The 16,190-nt window shown below is 29.9% G+C and overlaps 1 protein-coding gene across 1 annotated transcript in view; it reads left to right on the forward strand.

The window, feature by feature from the left end:
* Window positions 1–16,190, forward strand: part of CSMD3 (CUB and Sushi multiple domains 3) — a 1,577,676-nt gene that overhangs the window by 995,854 nt on the left and 565,632 nt on the right. The window contains 3 exon segments of the mRNA XM_074266680.1: window positions 4,171–4,353; window positions 6,725–7,051; window positions 9,888–10,082. Coding sequence (XP_074122781.1) covers window positions 4,171–4,353; window positions 6,725–7,051; window positions 9,888–10,082 — 705 coding nt within the window.

Below are 16,190 nucleotides of genomic sequence, written 5' to 3' on the forward strand. Positions count from 1 at the left end.
TGCTGGAAACAGCATTTTATTATATATACGATTATAACTATTATGTTGCCTAAATTTGTAATTTTAAGCATCATTATCATGTGGGTTGTACAGTGAGTGCCTCATATTCTTTAAGCATTTAATTGCTGCCATGCCCATGCAATTTGAATGTCTTAACCTATATGAAAAAAAAAAACAGGTAAAATTTATCTCTTCAGTTGCTTGCCATCATCATCCCATTCTCTTATTGCAAAATTAGTCTCTCACAGGCATTTAAAACTACAGCTCCCCATTCTTAAAAATAGTAAAAATAGTATTTCCTTCCTCTGCCATTGCAGGATGCCCTTATATTTGTTTCATGCAGGAGGTAGTAGAATGAGATGGATTACTTTTCCCTAATATCCTGCAGTTCTGATTTATTTTTAAAAAATTAGGTACTAAGGGTAAATCAACTTCTTTCTGGAAGTCAATGTAATATAATTGGAGTTTAGTACCCAGCATGCAAAAGGTAGAAATGTGTTTTTTATGCTCAGCTTACATAAAGATAGCAGCAGAATATGAAAAGAATTTGAGACCAATGCCTAAACTAGATTTATTCAAAAATTTATTCAAAAGATAAAATTCAATGAGAATTGCTCTCCTGAAAAAAAATCTTGCTAGGAAAAGCATTAGAATGTAAAGTGTTTCACAGAAGTAAATTCATGCTGTTAGATCTCTGAACATGGTATTAGTATTTTCAGTCCTTTATTGAGATTGAATATTTTACTTTGCATTTTGCTCTGATACTATTTTACTTTTTTAAAAATAGTAAACAGTAGCAACTATTCCTGATTAAGTATACATTATCAGGCTCTATACACTCTGAAAAGAGTTTCTTCCTGTGACCTTCTTATTTTAAAGTGTAAAATGGTTATATTGTCTCCAATTTACTTTTATTAAAAAGAAAAAAAAAACAGTAAAATCTAACCTCTTTCCTATATACCTTTCTGTATACTATACATGCACTTAAATGCATAAAACAGAAAAATTAATAAGCAAAATGTCTGAAAAATATGAAGGCACTATGTATTTAGAATAGTTGGGATCATTGATGATATTTGCAAAAGCATTATGAGTAAATTTACTTTACTTGTGTCTTCCAAAAATAGAATAAAAAATATTAAAACTGAATAGGCTTTTCCTACTTTTTTTAGTTCAGCAAACTAATTAACATAGAGCTTAATCACCTTTGTGTCACCAAATACACACACACACACACACACACACACATATACATATGTATATATAACTAATAGTAGGTGCTGCTGATCAGTTGCCAGATGGTGTATAGTAACAAAGACCAAATACTATCAATGACACATTGAACATTAGTCCTGTGTGTACTCAACTTTGCTCAAAGCCATAGGACACTTTGAGTGTAATAACAAGACCTTCCTGACTAGCAAAGAATTGGTTACATCTCTATCTTTTTGCAGCCCTTTGTGCAAACTGCAATGTTTTTGTCCTTACTAATTGTATCATATCTGTATGTTTTTGTCTTTACTAATTGTATCATATTCCTTCTTTATGTAACTAATGGTTTTCAGTGGGGTTTGTTCATAGAGCTATAGCATAATTTCATTGGGATTTTAAATTTTAATTAGAACAAGATCAAAACCAACTAAATCAAAGTGTTTAGAGTAGACTAGGCATCGATGTTTCCTTACCAGGAAAAAAACAAAACAAACAATAATCTTCACTCCCAGCAGAAGCCCAGAAACCTAAATATGTACAGTTCTGATACTTGGAGTTTGACTTCTCCCTCCTATTAGTGCTGGGAGGGAAAGATGACACTCATTCAGAGGGAATCTCAGCCTGGCTGGGCTCAGAAAATCCTAGTGATCACATAAAGTTCCTAGTATTTGCCTGGGTTATTCCATAATATTGATATTATTTGGCACATTTCTTCCTTATTCTCATATTTTAATCATAACCCTTTGTCACTGAGACTATTCATGCTCCAAGGTAACAGGATTCTATTAACAGACAAACAGCAGGGCCTGCCCAAAGCAAGATATCCTCATTCTAATAAATATCTAGTTTATTTTCTGGTCCTTTCTCTGTAAAATACCATAAGATCAGCAAAATTCTGACTCCCCTGATCCAGACACCAACTGGTCTGTCGTCTCCTTACCTACAAAGCTTTGTGAACTGATTGACTCAACACCTATATGTTACTTGTCTTGACAATTTTAGATGAACTAGAAGTGAAATCTCAAACAAGATCATCAATCAACTATACCAATCATTCTGAACAACAAACTGAAACACCCTGAATAGAAACAATTGAAGTAACTACTTTTCTTTCTGAATTACTGAACTTTTTGTCTTTCCTCTGCTAAACATAGCCTATGAATCCTTTCACTGGGAGGATTTAAATATACAATAGAAGGGGTTGCCATATTTTTAGGGCCTGGCATGCACTGCATGGCTAAATGGAGTCTATGATGCTGAATGAACCCTTCCCAATTTGCAAAAAGGAATTGGGCTATAGCCAAGAATAAGTTCCACTGGTGGGAACAAATCAAGCACCAGAACTTTGTAAATGAGAGACTGAACTGAAAGAATTACAGGGGTCAAAAATAATACTCCAGGTTCTGGTGCAGCAGAACCTTCAGCAGAACCTCCTTTTAGCTGGAGAACTCCTACAGTCCTATTCTCAGAACAGTGTTGCCACCTCTGAAATTTGCCCACAGGCCTGCTGTGCTGTTTTTCAAGTTTCTGAAAACCCTAAGGAATCTGACTAGACAATTCATGAAGCAGTCATATCATTATTTAAAGATCCCGGGATACTTTAAGTGTTCCCTGTCCAGAAAAGGGTAACAGTGATAATGTAACTCATTGTCAAAGATTCTTTCAAATGCACTTGCTTATCCATCCATCTTGTCTTTTCCACTTTCTGTCTGTGCAAGAAGCACAGCTAAACCAGCAGGGTCCACCAGGTAATTACTTCAGTCACTGCTGTGCCAATCTAACTCTGTCAAGAAGACAGAAACATCTATCCTCTCAATTCTGAGCGTAGAAATGTGAAAAATGGGACCCCATAAATATATTTCATGTATATTTCCATTAAAAATAGGTGTCTAAAGTAGTTTGAAAAAATCCAATATATTACTTGAAAAATAGAAATACCAGAAAAACTATATTATCTTTGAGTAAAAACATTTTGATTAAAAATATATAATTATTTCAAAAAATTTTATTTATAAAAATTTTCTTAAAAAAACAGTAGTTCAGGTTTTGAATCAGAATCAAAAATCACAACTTCAAAATTTAAACTCTTAGAAATCTATATGTTTTGTGAGTCTTTTATTAATTCCTATACTATCTTGGACACATTAGAAAATTAATGAAACATGGTTTAATAGATTTTAAAGACAAAAAATAAGTCCTTTCCCCTTCAACAAATTTATATTCTTTTCCATATTCTTTATGTTTTAGTCCTATTGTCATTCTGAATACTTAAAACACTATTTGTTAATAATAGAAATGCAGAAAATTATATAATCAAAATAGCAATATATTGACTATTAATATAGAACTTTGCAATTCATAAATTCTTTTGCAGACCTTATTTCTTTTGATCCTCAAGAGAGTCCTAGGAGATGTAGGCATTACAAATATTGTTATTTCTACTTTACAGATGAGGAAACAGATCCATAAAAGTTAAAAAGTCAAATGATTCACTCAAATGATTTTTAGCATTGTTGGTATGTTTTGAATTCCAGTCTTCCTGATAATGTTCAAAGCTCTTTTTGTTCAAATATGCTAGGAAGAGAAGGAATAGGAGAGATGAGATGTGGGGGGGAAAGGGAGGAGGAGGAGGAGGAGGAAGAGGAGGAGGAGGAGGAGAACAAAGAAGAATAATTCTAAATTTTTATCTTCTGGTTCTAGCTCTACCATTTCAGCCTTTTAGTTTTCTCATCTGTAAAAGAAACATTTTCTCTGAGGTTCTATACAACAAGTTCCATGACTCTATGGTTAAAATCAAGATGAAAAGAATATAAGATTAGATAAAATATGGTTCCATTTTCTGATTGTATCTATTTCTAGAGCAAAGGGCAAATCCTGAAACCTATATTATTAAACTAGGAACATGTGTTTAGTATATTTCATTTTTAGCAAAGTAATGCTTTATTTTTATTTCCATAGAAATTGAAAAGGAGAGCTGTGGAGATCCTGGAACACCACTGTATGGAATTCGAGAAGGAGATGGATTTTCAAACAGAGATATTTTAAGATTTGAATGTCAATTTGGATTTGAGCTTATTGGAGAGAAATCAATTATTTGTCAAGAAAATAACCAGTGGTCTGCAAACATACCAATCTGTATCTGTGAGTATAGTGTGTTTTATTTGCATATAACACTTCACAATATGCATGTCTAGAGATGTTCATAATTAATACAATTATAACAATTTGAGGGGGTGAGCAATAAACTAGTTCACTTATGATGCTATAATTCTATCACAAAATAGATTTCATAGCTACTTAAAATAAAATCTTATCTTCTCCTTCTAATTATTAAAATGATAATCTAATGTGATTAAATTAATAAAATAAATGTTATATATATCACAAAGTATATTTTATAAATGTCTAGATTTTTCATATAATATATACATTTATATGTAAATTTGTAGAAGGTTATTTACATCATCAGGTTACTGGAGGCTGACTTGCAATCAAGGGTATTTAAATTATTTAAAGACCTTACCTTATGTATAATGCATTAACTTATTTTTGCTTTTAAATGCTTACTCACCCACAGTGGTATATATTTCATTTAGCTGCCTCTTATTTATGTTGTGCATAATGAACTGTGCCAAGGTCCTAATATACAGTGTTTTTGAGTTAAAAGTATATTTCTCCAAATACATATACTAAAACATTATGGTATAACTACACTAAAATTTTAATCTCCATTATCTATTGATGTATGATTATGTTCAATACAATTTTATCTTAATTACCAAGTAATAAAAATGAGAGACTATTACTGTGACATTAAGTATAAAGACAAGTATTATATGTCTACATATATACATATGTATATATATATAATATATATATATATGTATATATATATATATTTATATATATACACATATATATGTGCTATGACTTGAATTCATAAAATAAGGTAGAAAAATGAGTCACAGTATGAGTAGTCACATATAATAAGCCTTTTCTTATATTTTATTTGTCTACATTCTATTTCCAAAATCATAGAGATCAGTTCAACACCTGAATTTCCAAGATAATTTACTTATGAGAAAATTATGTTGTAGTTTGTTCTGGTCTAAAGACATTTTGAGATTTAAAAATATATATATATATATTTTAATTTAGTATTGTTAATGTATTTCACTACATGCCCAAAGTCCTAACAGTCCAATGTCCTATATCAATTCAATCAACTCCATTAAACCTGTTACAGGGAACAACCAAAGAGAGAGGTCATAAAACCCTTAAAATTCTTAGGGTATCAGAAGACTGTTAGTAAGTTCTATTTTCTTAGACTAGAAACATGTTGCCACTGTTATTGTAGTTATGGAGAGTGATAAGATAATAGGAAATTTGAAGAATGTATTGATAGTAGTATTTTCTCAAATTATACACAAGAAATATTTTCTCCCACTTAACATTTTTCCCCTTAAGCCTCATTGCTTTACTTAGTTAAATTAGATTTTTTTTTTTTATTTAAGTGCTGATTAGACATCCTGAACAAGGTTGTCTCATGGTAAATTATTTAGGATAAGGAAAAAATAATGAAGCCTTGGCTTCTCCCAAGCCATGCCTCGGAGAACAACTTAACAAATCTAATTCTGTTACTATATAGCTTCATAAATTGGGACAAGCCTTTCTTAGAAACTAAAAACTAAACTTGAGACCAACTCTTCTACCTGTCTCCTATTACAATGGTACTGTTTCTCCATACAAATTTTATTTTTTCACTACAAGCCCACAACCACAGCCTTGGAGAAAAACAAGCTTACAAGAAAATTTGCTTGTTTCTTTGTGGCTTGTTTTTGTGTTTGTTTGTTTTATTTTATTGCTTTTTTTGTCTTTTTGCTTTTCCACGAGGTTAAGTAATCCCAAATTCTCTAAAGCTTTTCAAATAATGCCTATTTTTCAAACTCATCATATTCAATTTTTACTGAGCTCTTTAAGTTTTTATATATTTTTTCACCTTTAAAAATGTGCATAGAAATCTAATCTAATAAATGTATTTTAATTTCTATTTTTGATTCCATCTGTGTGGTGAGATCTGTATGGGGAAAAGCCCTGTCCTGATTAAAATTCCCAACTCATAATCTCACAGAATTGCCTGTGGCATTAAGAGTTTAAATGGCTAATCCAAGGTTTTATATATATATTGGGTTTGAGGCAAGAGTTGAATCTAGGTCATCCTCAACTCCTTCCCAAAAAGAAAAGAATCACTTCTATCCATATAAAATGGCTTATTTTGTATTTCTTTATGTATTCTGTTATTTGGTTTAAGAGTCAATATGATTATGTAATTTTTTAAAAAGCTTGATATTTTAATGTATAGTTCAAATCCTTTGAATGTTGGATATGGATTGACTAATGAAGCAACCATTTATAGTGATCTTGAAGACAGATTGAAAAAAATAGCAGGTGAAGCTTTTGAAAATGCATATTACTCTAATTTTTTTTTTTTTTTTTTTTTTTTTTTTTACAGTTCCTTGCCTTTCTAATTTTACTGCACCAATGGGGACAGTTCTTTCTCCTGATTACCCTGAAGGTTATGGTAATAATTTAAATTGTATCTGGACAATCATCTCAGATCCTGGAAGTCGGATACATCTTTCATTTAATGACTTTGACCTGGAATCTCAGTTTGACTTCCTTGCTGTTAAAGATGGTGATTCTCCAGACTCTCCAATCCTTGGAACATTCACTGGTGCTGAAGTTCCTTCTCATCTTACTAGCAATAGTCATATTCTGCGCTTGGAATTTCAAGCAGACCACTCAATGTCAGGCCGGGGTTTTAACATAACATATAATAGTAAGTCATTTTCAGTATCACATAGAATCATAGACCAATTAAAATGGGAAAAGATCCTATAAATTTATCCCTTATTTAACAGATGAGGACACAAGACATCTAAAGAGTTGTCTAAGATTATAGTGATAACATTCATGAGAGTTATTTGGTCTCTTGGTATTTAACCCAATGTTCCATCAGGGTTATTTTTGTGTTAAAGGCAACTACCACAAAAATATCTATAGTAAAGACAAATTCAGTTAGGGAACAGCACAAACTTCCATGGGAGAAGAAATCTCAGATCTCATTGTATTGAAGGAAAATCAGAAATGGTAGTATATTCTAATGGCTTGGTTGAGGATGTTGCAAAGGGAGGAAAAAAAGTGAATATTGAGTACAAAGAAACTTATCTAGATTTTAAAGGAAAAGACTAATAGTCTTGCTAACTAAGAACTAAATTAATTTGTTTTCATCTTTTTTTTTTTTCCAATTCTGTAGAGCATTGACTATTTGCTACAACTGAATTAAATGTCTTTTCAAACATGGTCAGTGCTTACTTTACATTAATTCACATAAAAAATTCATTTTTACACAAATAATTTTTAAAATTATAAAAAACATTTCAAAACTATCTCATGCCAATTGATTCAGTTGATATCCCTTGTGAATTCAGGTTCTCTTGACTCCAAGAATTTATTCACTACACAACTATTCCTTTCTTTCCAGAGAAATACGTATTTAAAAATTTACAAGTTTTTAAAAATCTGATTTAGATGGGAAAAAATAACTTATTCTATAGACTATATAAACCAACTAAATAGGATTACTCCTATTTTGGATAATTCAATTTATTTTACTTTTTGTAGATTTGATATTTTTAAGGGGGAGAACACATTCTTCCCCCTAATTCCTGTATTTCAAATGCAAATTGATATTTCCATTTTAGGAAAATAATGAGACAATAGAATATTGTATAAAATGAAATGGAAAGAATCCATGAATTTAATAATATACATAGATATTGATGTTTCTCGTACAGTGGTTCTATCAAATCTTAAAATGTAGAATATGTAGGAATGTAGGAACTTTTTTTCTTGAAATTACTTAACTTTGTTAGCTATTAGCCAGGTAAGAAGATTTAATAATATGTTGTCATATGACAAAGAGATTAAAGGTCTCTTCATATTGGCCCATTTAAAATAAGAGATACTTGCTGTTTATTTGTTCTCCCAATAGCCAGCTTAGAGAGTTTCTAAAAATATGCATTTGTAGCCTTTTCAAAGTTGCATTGGTGATAAATACTGTGATTAATAAATTGTTTAAATGTAAATGCACTTCATTAAAGCAAAACCCATTGCTTTTTGGGCTTAGGCGATATTCTTTATAAATCTGTTGTCTTGCTCTGAGAGATTCAGAATCTTTTTATCCTTATATACTCACTATTATTTCTTTAAATCTATTTAATTGTAATTTTGATAATAGTACTTCATTACTTGATTTTTATTTTTCATGTTTATCATGTGTTTAGTATTGTAATAAAGTTTTATTTTTTTCCATGTCATGCTTGGTACTAAGTAAATATATATTCAGTGCAAATATCGACAAGTACATACAGCTAGAATAGTGCCAGTCAAATATTGCTTTGATTCATTTAATAAATTTAAGCTTAGTTTAAACCATTCTTCCAAAATAAAAGACTAATGAGCAGCTTACTCCCCCATATACTATAAAATATATATTTGTATGACATATAAAAAAGTAAACTTTGAGCAGTATTATATAGTCAGACTTCAAGCATTTTCTATACTCGTTCATCCCAATTGATGTATTCTTTTCACCACAATAATTTTAATAAGTGTTTATAATTTTTATTAGACAAATAAGGGTAGCCTTGACTTGCAAAACCACATGTAAAAGTGTGTTTAGACACATGCAAAATGTCCCCGGCACTGTGCTAATAAACTCCAGAGGTAAAAAAAAAAAAAAAAAAAATCTACACTGTCCTTGCCCTCAAAGATCTCACATTCTAATGGAAGAGAGAACATGTAAATACTTATATATATATATACAAAATATATAGAGAGTAAAGGAAAGATAATGTCAAAAGGAAGGCATTAGCAGTGATCTTGTGTTGTAGGGTTAAGCCACACTTGAACTGGAAATTCTGACTACTCTAGAGCAATGATATTCCTATGGGCCACATATTGATTTAGTTTAAACATGTGATAGTATCTATGCTTTGTTGCTTATTTTTTCTTAAGTATTCATCATTTGCATTTTAATCTGATTCTGATGACATTTTGGAAGTGTTGGAGGCCATATGCCATCCACTGACAACCTTTGCTCTAAACAGTAGGGGTTTGTAAATTGGAGTTGATAAACTTTTCATTTAATCATTTGATATCTATATTCTCTGATGATTAGTTTCCTTTGGAATCTTTTATTTAATGAATTTAAAAATATTACTCTGTGTGGTCCTTAGAAGTCAGATTACTTACCACTCATTTCAAGATTCATGACAAAAAAAACCAAAAAAACTGTTTAAAAACTGCTGTACCAATGAAAATGTGATCTCTAGTCACTAGCTCTCGAAATATGTGATTACTTTAAAATTCACTATTTCATAATGCTTTAATGGAATAGTCTTTTGAGTAGGAGGCTTTTTTCCTTACATATATGAATTATATTACAAGAATTCAGCGAGAATATTAAAATAAAAAAAATTAAAGAAAAATAAAAACCAGACAGACTAAAAACTTACAGAAGTTATAGTGTACTCAGCATTTTTCTCCAGAAAAGGCTAGATTATCCTTTATCTCATGTGTGATGTGACTTTTTTTTCTGTTTTGTGCTAAAGCATTTGGACACAATGAATGTCCTGATCCTGGAATACCAATAAATGCACGCCGGTTTGGAGATAACTTTCAACTAGGAAGTTCAATATCAGTTATTTGTGAAGAAGGATTTATTAAAACACAAGGAACAGAAACAATTACTTGCATACTAATGGATGGCAAAGTAATGTGGAGTGGGCCAATTCCTAGATGTGGAGGTAAGTTCCTATGTATACATGTATGTTGTTTGTATTTTGTAAAAGTTTATACACACACACACACACACACACACACACACACACACACATATATATATCTTTCATAATCACAAATAAGTGTAGATCCAGCACCATTATTAAAAAGATCAAAAAATTCAACATTGATTTAGAAACTTTTCCAAAGACATTTTTTAAAATCAGGAGAAAGGGTATGTTTAGGATAAGGGAAGGTCTATTACCTCATGGAATTTACATTTCAGGAGCAAGATGGAACAGCAACATCTGAAACTATAATAAACAATATTATGCAATTAGTATATTAGAGAATTACAAAACAGACTGATATAAAGTGGTGGAGAAAGTATCATTACCAACTTTGTAAAAATCTATTAACTAACTAAAGATACAGTTATATACAGTTATATATGCATATCTTTAGATAGATAGATATCAAAAGACATTAAATAAATATGTAGCTTTATTTTTAAATAGGCATGTTATATATAATGTGTATATAGAATGCTTTTTAATATACTATTTAGAAATTTGTATCATATGTTCGAGCTCATTAACATTTCATATTTTATGTAAAATGCAAATAAGAAAGTTTCAAAAGGGCAATAGTTATAAACAACATACTAATAAGTTATAAATATGGATGACATGCAAAAATACTTGAATGATTTTGTCTCATTTTTCATTTCTCTTGGTAATTTATCTTCTTGGAATGTAAGATTATTAATTTCCAAATAAGGATAAACTATTAGTTGTAAATAGCAAAATAAGAATTTGTCTAACATATTTTAAAATCAAAATAGGAATTTATTTCAAAAGTATGAAATTTGTTCTTTTTCTGAAATAATTTTGCATTAAAGTGAATAGTTTTTTTTAAACTACTTGTTCCCATTCTGTGCAAATACTCATTCATAAAACTATATTTAAAGGAACCACAATATTATCCATTATAGGTTTGTATCTATTATATGAAGTAAATTTTTGAATTTCTCTTTTATTATTTTAATAACAAACTGTATGTTTATAAAATGTGTCTGTGTACTTACAGATAGATAATTTGAGAGTACTTAAATGCTATATATTATACATCATTGTGTGTTATATAACATATATGTGTTATAAATATATATATATATGTATATATATATATACATATATATATGTATGTATTCAAATACTCAATTGGAACTATGATCTCAATGATTCAATAGTTCCCTCCAATGATCGTAATTTGTCTATAACTGACAGTACTCTATGCCTTATCCATGTTCTCCCCAAAGCATAGGACAGAAATTCTACCCAACATGAAGTTCTTATTCCTTTCTCATCGCATCATAAATATATCCGTGGAGCATTCTTATCTATGTGTCATCCTTCACATAACTTTTTTCAAATACATAGAGATTTTCCAGATACATTATCTAATTTCTATCATTATTTATATGCTTTATAATAGTAACTGTTATTAAGACTACCCCATGCTCACCATTTCCATTTTCACATTTACCCTCTGGGAAGGAAATTGACAAGCTCAATTTTTAAATGCTTAAAAAAATTAAATTATTGTAAAAATTGTAGTGACAGAGTGGGAAGAATTTCTTTACAACAATTGAAAGAATTAGTAATTTTTCCTGTATTGACCATTCATTTCAAAACATATTTTTTCACTTATATAATGACTCAATTTTTCTCATGGTAACTGGTGGCATATTGGCAGACACAATCAACCAAATTGCTGATTTTTTAGGAAAATTAGCTCTTTTATATACACAGTCCTACACATGAACAATATTTACATATATCCTACTATATTTTTCCACTATTAAATCAATTTGATAACTAACAACTTGTCCCACATAAAGCTGGATTGATGTTCCTTTAATTTCTAATCCATTAAGTATGTTGCAAAGGGAAAAGGAGAAAATAACTTAGACCTCAGTTATTGGTATCATTATCTTTGTTATTGCTTATTTTTTCTAAAATGGAAATACTGTAATCTTGGACCAGATATAATATTTTATTACAATAATTTAATAATTACTCTTTCATTTTCATATAACATTTTTATGTTATTAAGCAAGCATTTATTAAATTCTTATTATGTTTCAAGCACTATTCTAACTGATGATAGACAAAAAGAGAATCCTTGCACTTAAGGATCTCAAATTCTAATTAGGGAAAATATATTAATAACAGTGTAAATATAAGATAAATGTGATATAAATGGAAAATTAACATCAGAGTAAGGACCCTTGCTGGGGGTAGAAGACTGAGATACAGGAAAATATCTGCAAGAGAACTTGAGCTTAGTCTGAAAAGAAACAAAGAAACTTAGTAGGTAAATATAAATGCATATTATATTAAAAAAAAGTCTTTCCATGTCTATTAATAGGATTGATGTGATTTCCATGGCTTTCTTATGTTATGATTTGTTCTATTGACTCTTTCCCTAATATTAAATCACTTTTACTTTCCTAATATAAATATTAATTGATATTTTTGAAAATCAAACACATATTTCTATTAAAGAAGTGAAAAAAGAAAGTTAGAAAATTGATGCAAAAAGAAAAAGCATTCCAGTGATATGTGCAAAGACATATTCAGGAGAAGTAACATTCATATAAAGAATAACAAATTAGTAAGTTTAGTGAAATCATAGTGTGAATATTATGGTTCAGTCATTTCAGTCATGTATGATTCTTTGTGACCCCATTTGGGGTTTTCTTAGCAAAAATATTGAAGTGATTTGTCATTTTCTTCTCCAGGCCATTTTTCAGATTAGGGAACTGAGGCAAACAGGGCTAAGTGACTTGCCAAACTAATAGAGTTAAAAACTACATAAAGCCAGATTTGAATCTTCTTGACTCCAGCAATCTGTTATACCACCTATCTGCCCACTGAGTAGGTAGAAGGGAGTAATGTGTGAGAAGACCAGAAAACTGGGAAGAGATCAGATTGTGAATGACATTAAATGACATGAAAATATTTTTACATTTGATCCTGGAATTAACAAGGAACCATTGCAATTTAATTAGTGGAAGTGTGAGGGTAGGGAGATTGACATGCCAAGCTAACATTAAAAAAAAAAAAAAAAAAAGTTACTATAGCAACTGAAAAAAAGAATGGAATCCAGAAAGACTTTAAGTAAAGAATATCAATTATAAGACTATCATAAGATTCACAGATAATAGAGCCTGAAATAGGATGGTGGTTATGTGATTGAAGAAAATAAATTAATATGAGAAGTGTAAAGTAGAAATGACAATATTTGACAACAAAGTATTGAGAAATGTCAAGTGGAGTGGACAGGAGAAATCAAGATACTACTGAACTTACAAGGTAGGTGATTGGAAGGTAGTTTACTTGGTCAAAATGGGAAAGTTGGAAAGAGTAAATATTTGGGGAATACTTTCTGTTTTGGACATATTGAATGTGTATTGCCTATAGAATATCCAATGAAATTACAAAGTCAGCCTAAACAGTCTCTCTAGATTCTAACTTTTTACTCTCTACTCTTAAAGCAATTAAGAAGTTGTGTTGATAAATATAATCAAAATTATATTAATTATTTTGAAAATTCAAAGTAATCCAATACAGACCATACTTTTGCCACCGTTCTTTCTGGTTACTAAATCCTATCTCTATTACTGAGAATGAAAATAAAAGAGAATGGGTAGTATACATAAGTCTTTCCAGAAACTTTCTGCTGTTTAGGCCAGGTTACCCTTCCTAAATGACGATTTATTTGCTATCTTGTTTTTTTTTTTTTTTTTTTATGGGAAACCAGAACAGGGTATATAATGTGAAATCCTTAATGAACCATCTCTGGAATTAAGACTGTTGCTGAATACCAGATGAAAATTACCCCTGAAGATAAGGGATTTTATTTTGAATCTTAATTAGATTGGAAGAATGGGAAGCCATTATAATTCACAAAAATTAAATGATCTTTAGAGAGCATTCATTTTTACTAAAAAGTTGAGTTGTGTTGAGAAACAATCAGATAAGAATACCAAAATTTATTATTTACTACTCTGAGAGAAACATTTTGTGTGTGTATTCATATGCATTTATCTATTAGAAAATGGATTAATTTGTTACTTTAATCAAATAGTTATATGACATTTTAAGTTTCCTGAGTAATTTTCCAATAGGGATATTTTTGTTTGGCAGCTAATTGAAAGGGTGAGGCTGCTTAATCCTATTGGTACTTTACCTGCTGAAAAAGCCTACTTCATCAGATTCTCCCTTTATTTGCCTAAATATATACCTGACCCATATATCAAGATTTTCTCTGACCTCTAAGTAAATCTACGCTAACATTATTTCCTGAAAAATATTCCTGATTCTACATTTATATTTTGCTTAGGCCACATGCCTGGGTATTTGAATATGTAACTTACACTTTTACTTTGATATACGTGAATGTTGAAAAAATGCTGGGAAATATCAGAATCACCTTATGAGCATCTGAGTTCCTCTCTCAAAAGTCACATAATTAATTATTTCTAAGTAACTCTAAATCTTCTTCAGCAAATCAACTCAATAAACATTTCTTAAAGAGAATACTATATGCCAGGCATTATGCTAAATGTTGAGCAATTGAAATTCAAAAGGTAGTACCTGTTCTCAAATTGTAACACAATTTTTAGGATTATAATCTAATTGCACATTTTCCCAGAAATGGGAAAACATACTAAATAATACCAAAAATACATGAGTTATATGAACTAATGTACTTTGAAGCAAATAGTACTGAAAAAAACCATTTATAGTAGATATGTCAAACTCATAACATATAGCCCAGATTCCAAATCTCCAGAATACAACAGGGCAATAATATGACAACATATCAGAATTTATAGGATGCAACCAAAGTGCTATTTAGGAAAATTTTAAATCTCTAACTGCTTACATCAGTAAAATAGAGAAAGAGCAGGCCAATGAGTGAGGTAGGCAACTAAAAAGTAAAAACAACAACAAAAATGAAACCAAGAAAATGAACATATTTGAAATCTTCATTAAACTCCAAATTGAAAATCCTAAAAAAATATCAAAGGAGAGATTAATAAAATTGAAAGTAAGAAAACCACTGAACTAGTAAATAAAACTAGAAGTTAGTTTTATGAAAAAATAATAGTATAAAGTAGATAAATATTTGGTAATTTAAAAAAAATGTTAAATTTGGTAATTTTTTTAAATGAAAGAAGAAAACCAAATTATCAGTATAAAAATGAAAGAAATAAACTAATAACCCATGAAGAAGAAATTAAAACAATTATTAAGAACTATTTTGCCCAATTATGTGCCAATAAATTTATAGTCTGAGTGAAATGCATGAATGGTTACAAAAAATAAATTGCCCAATTTAACAGAAGAAGAAATTTAACTGATCTTATAATAGGAAATAATGAGCAAGCTATAAATGAACTTTATATGAAAAAAATCCCCATGGTCATATGAAAACATGAAGAAATTCAACCAAATAATTTAAGAACAATTAATCTAGATAGTATATAAAATATCTGGAAAATAGGCAAAGCAGACAGATTGATTTACTTTTATGACACAAATATGGTGCTGATACTGAAGAAGACACAAAATAGAGAAAAAAGAAATTACAGATTAATTTTGCTAAAGATAATGCAAAAAATAAAATAAAACACTAGCAAGGAGATTATGGCAGTATATAACCAGGATCATACCTTTTCACCAGATGGGATTTGTGTCAGGAATTCAGAGCTCACTCAATATTAGGAAAGCTATGAGCACAACTGACCAAATCAGTAACAAAACAAACAGACATTATATGATTATCTCAATAGATGAAGAAAAAGTTTTTGACAAAATATAATACTCATTCCTATTTAAAATGCTAGAGAATAAAAGATAAATTGTGCTTTCCTTAAAATGATAAGTAGCAACTATCTAAATTCAGTAGCAAGGATTATCTGTAAAGGATATTAACTAGAAGCCTTCCCAGGTGAGATCAGTGATGAAACAAAGATGCCCATTATTACCACTATTATTTACTATTGTACTGGCAATGTTGGCTATGGCAATAAGAGAAGAAAAAATAAATCTAAGGAATTA

Source organism: Sminthopsis crassicaudata, chromosome 1, assembly GCF_048593235.1.
Source record: "Sminthopsis crassicaudata isolate SCR6 chromosome 1, ASM4859323v1, whole genome shotgun sequence".
Taxonomy (NCBI): Eukaryota; Metazoa; Chordata; class Mammalia; order Dasyuromorphia; family Dasyuridae; genus Sminthopsis; species Sminthopsis crassicaudata.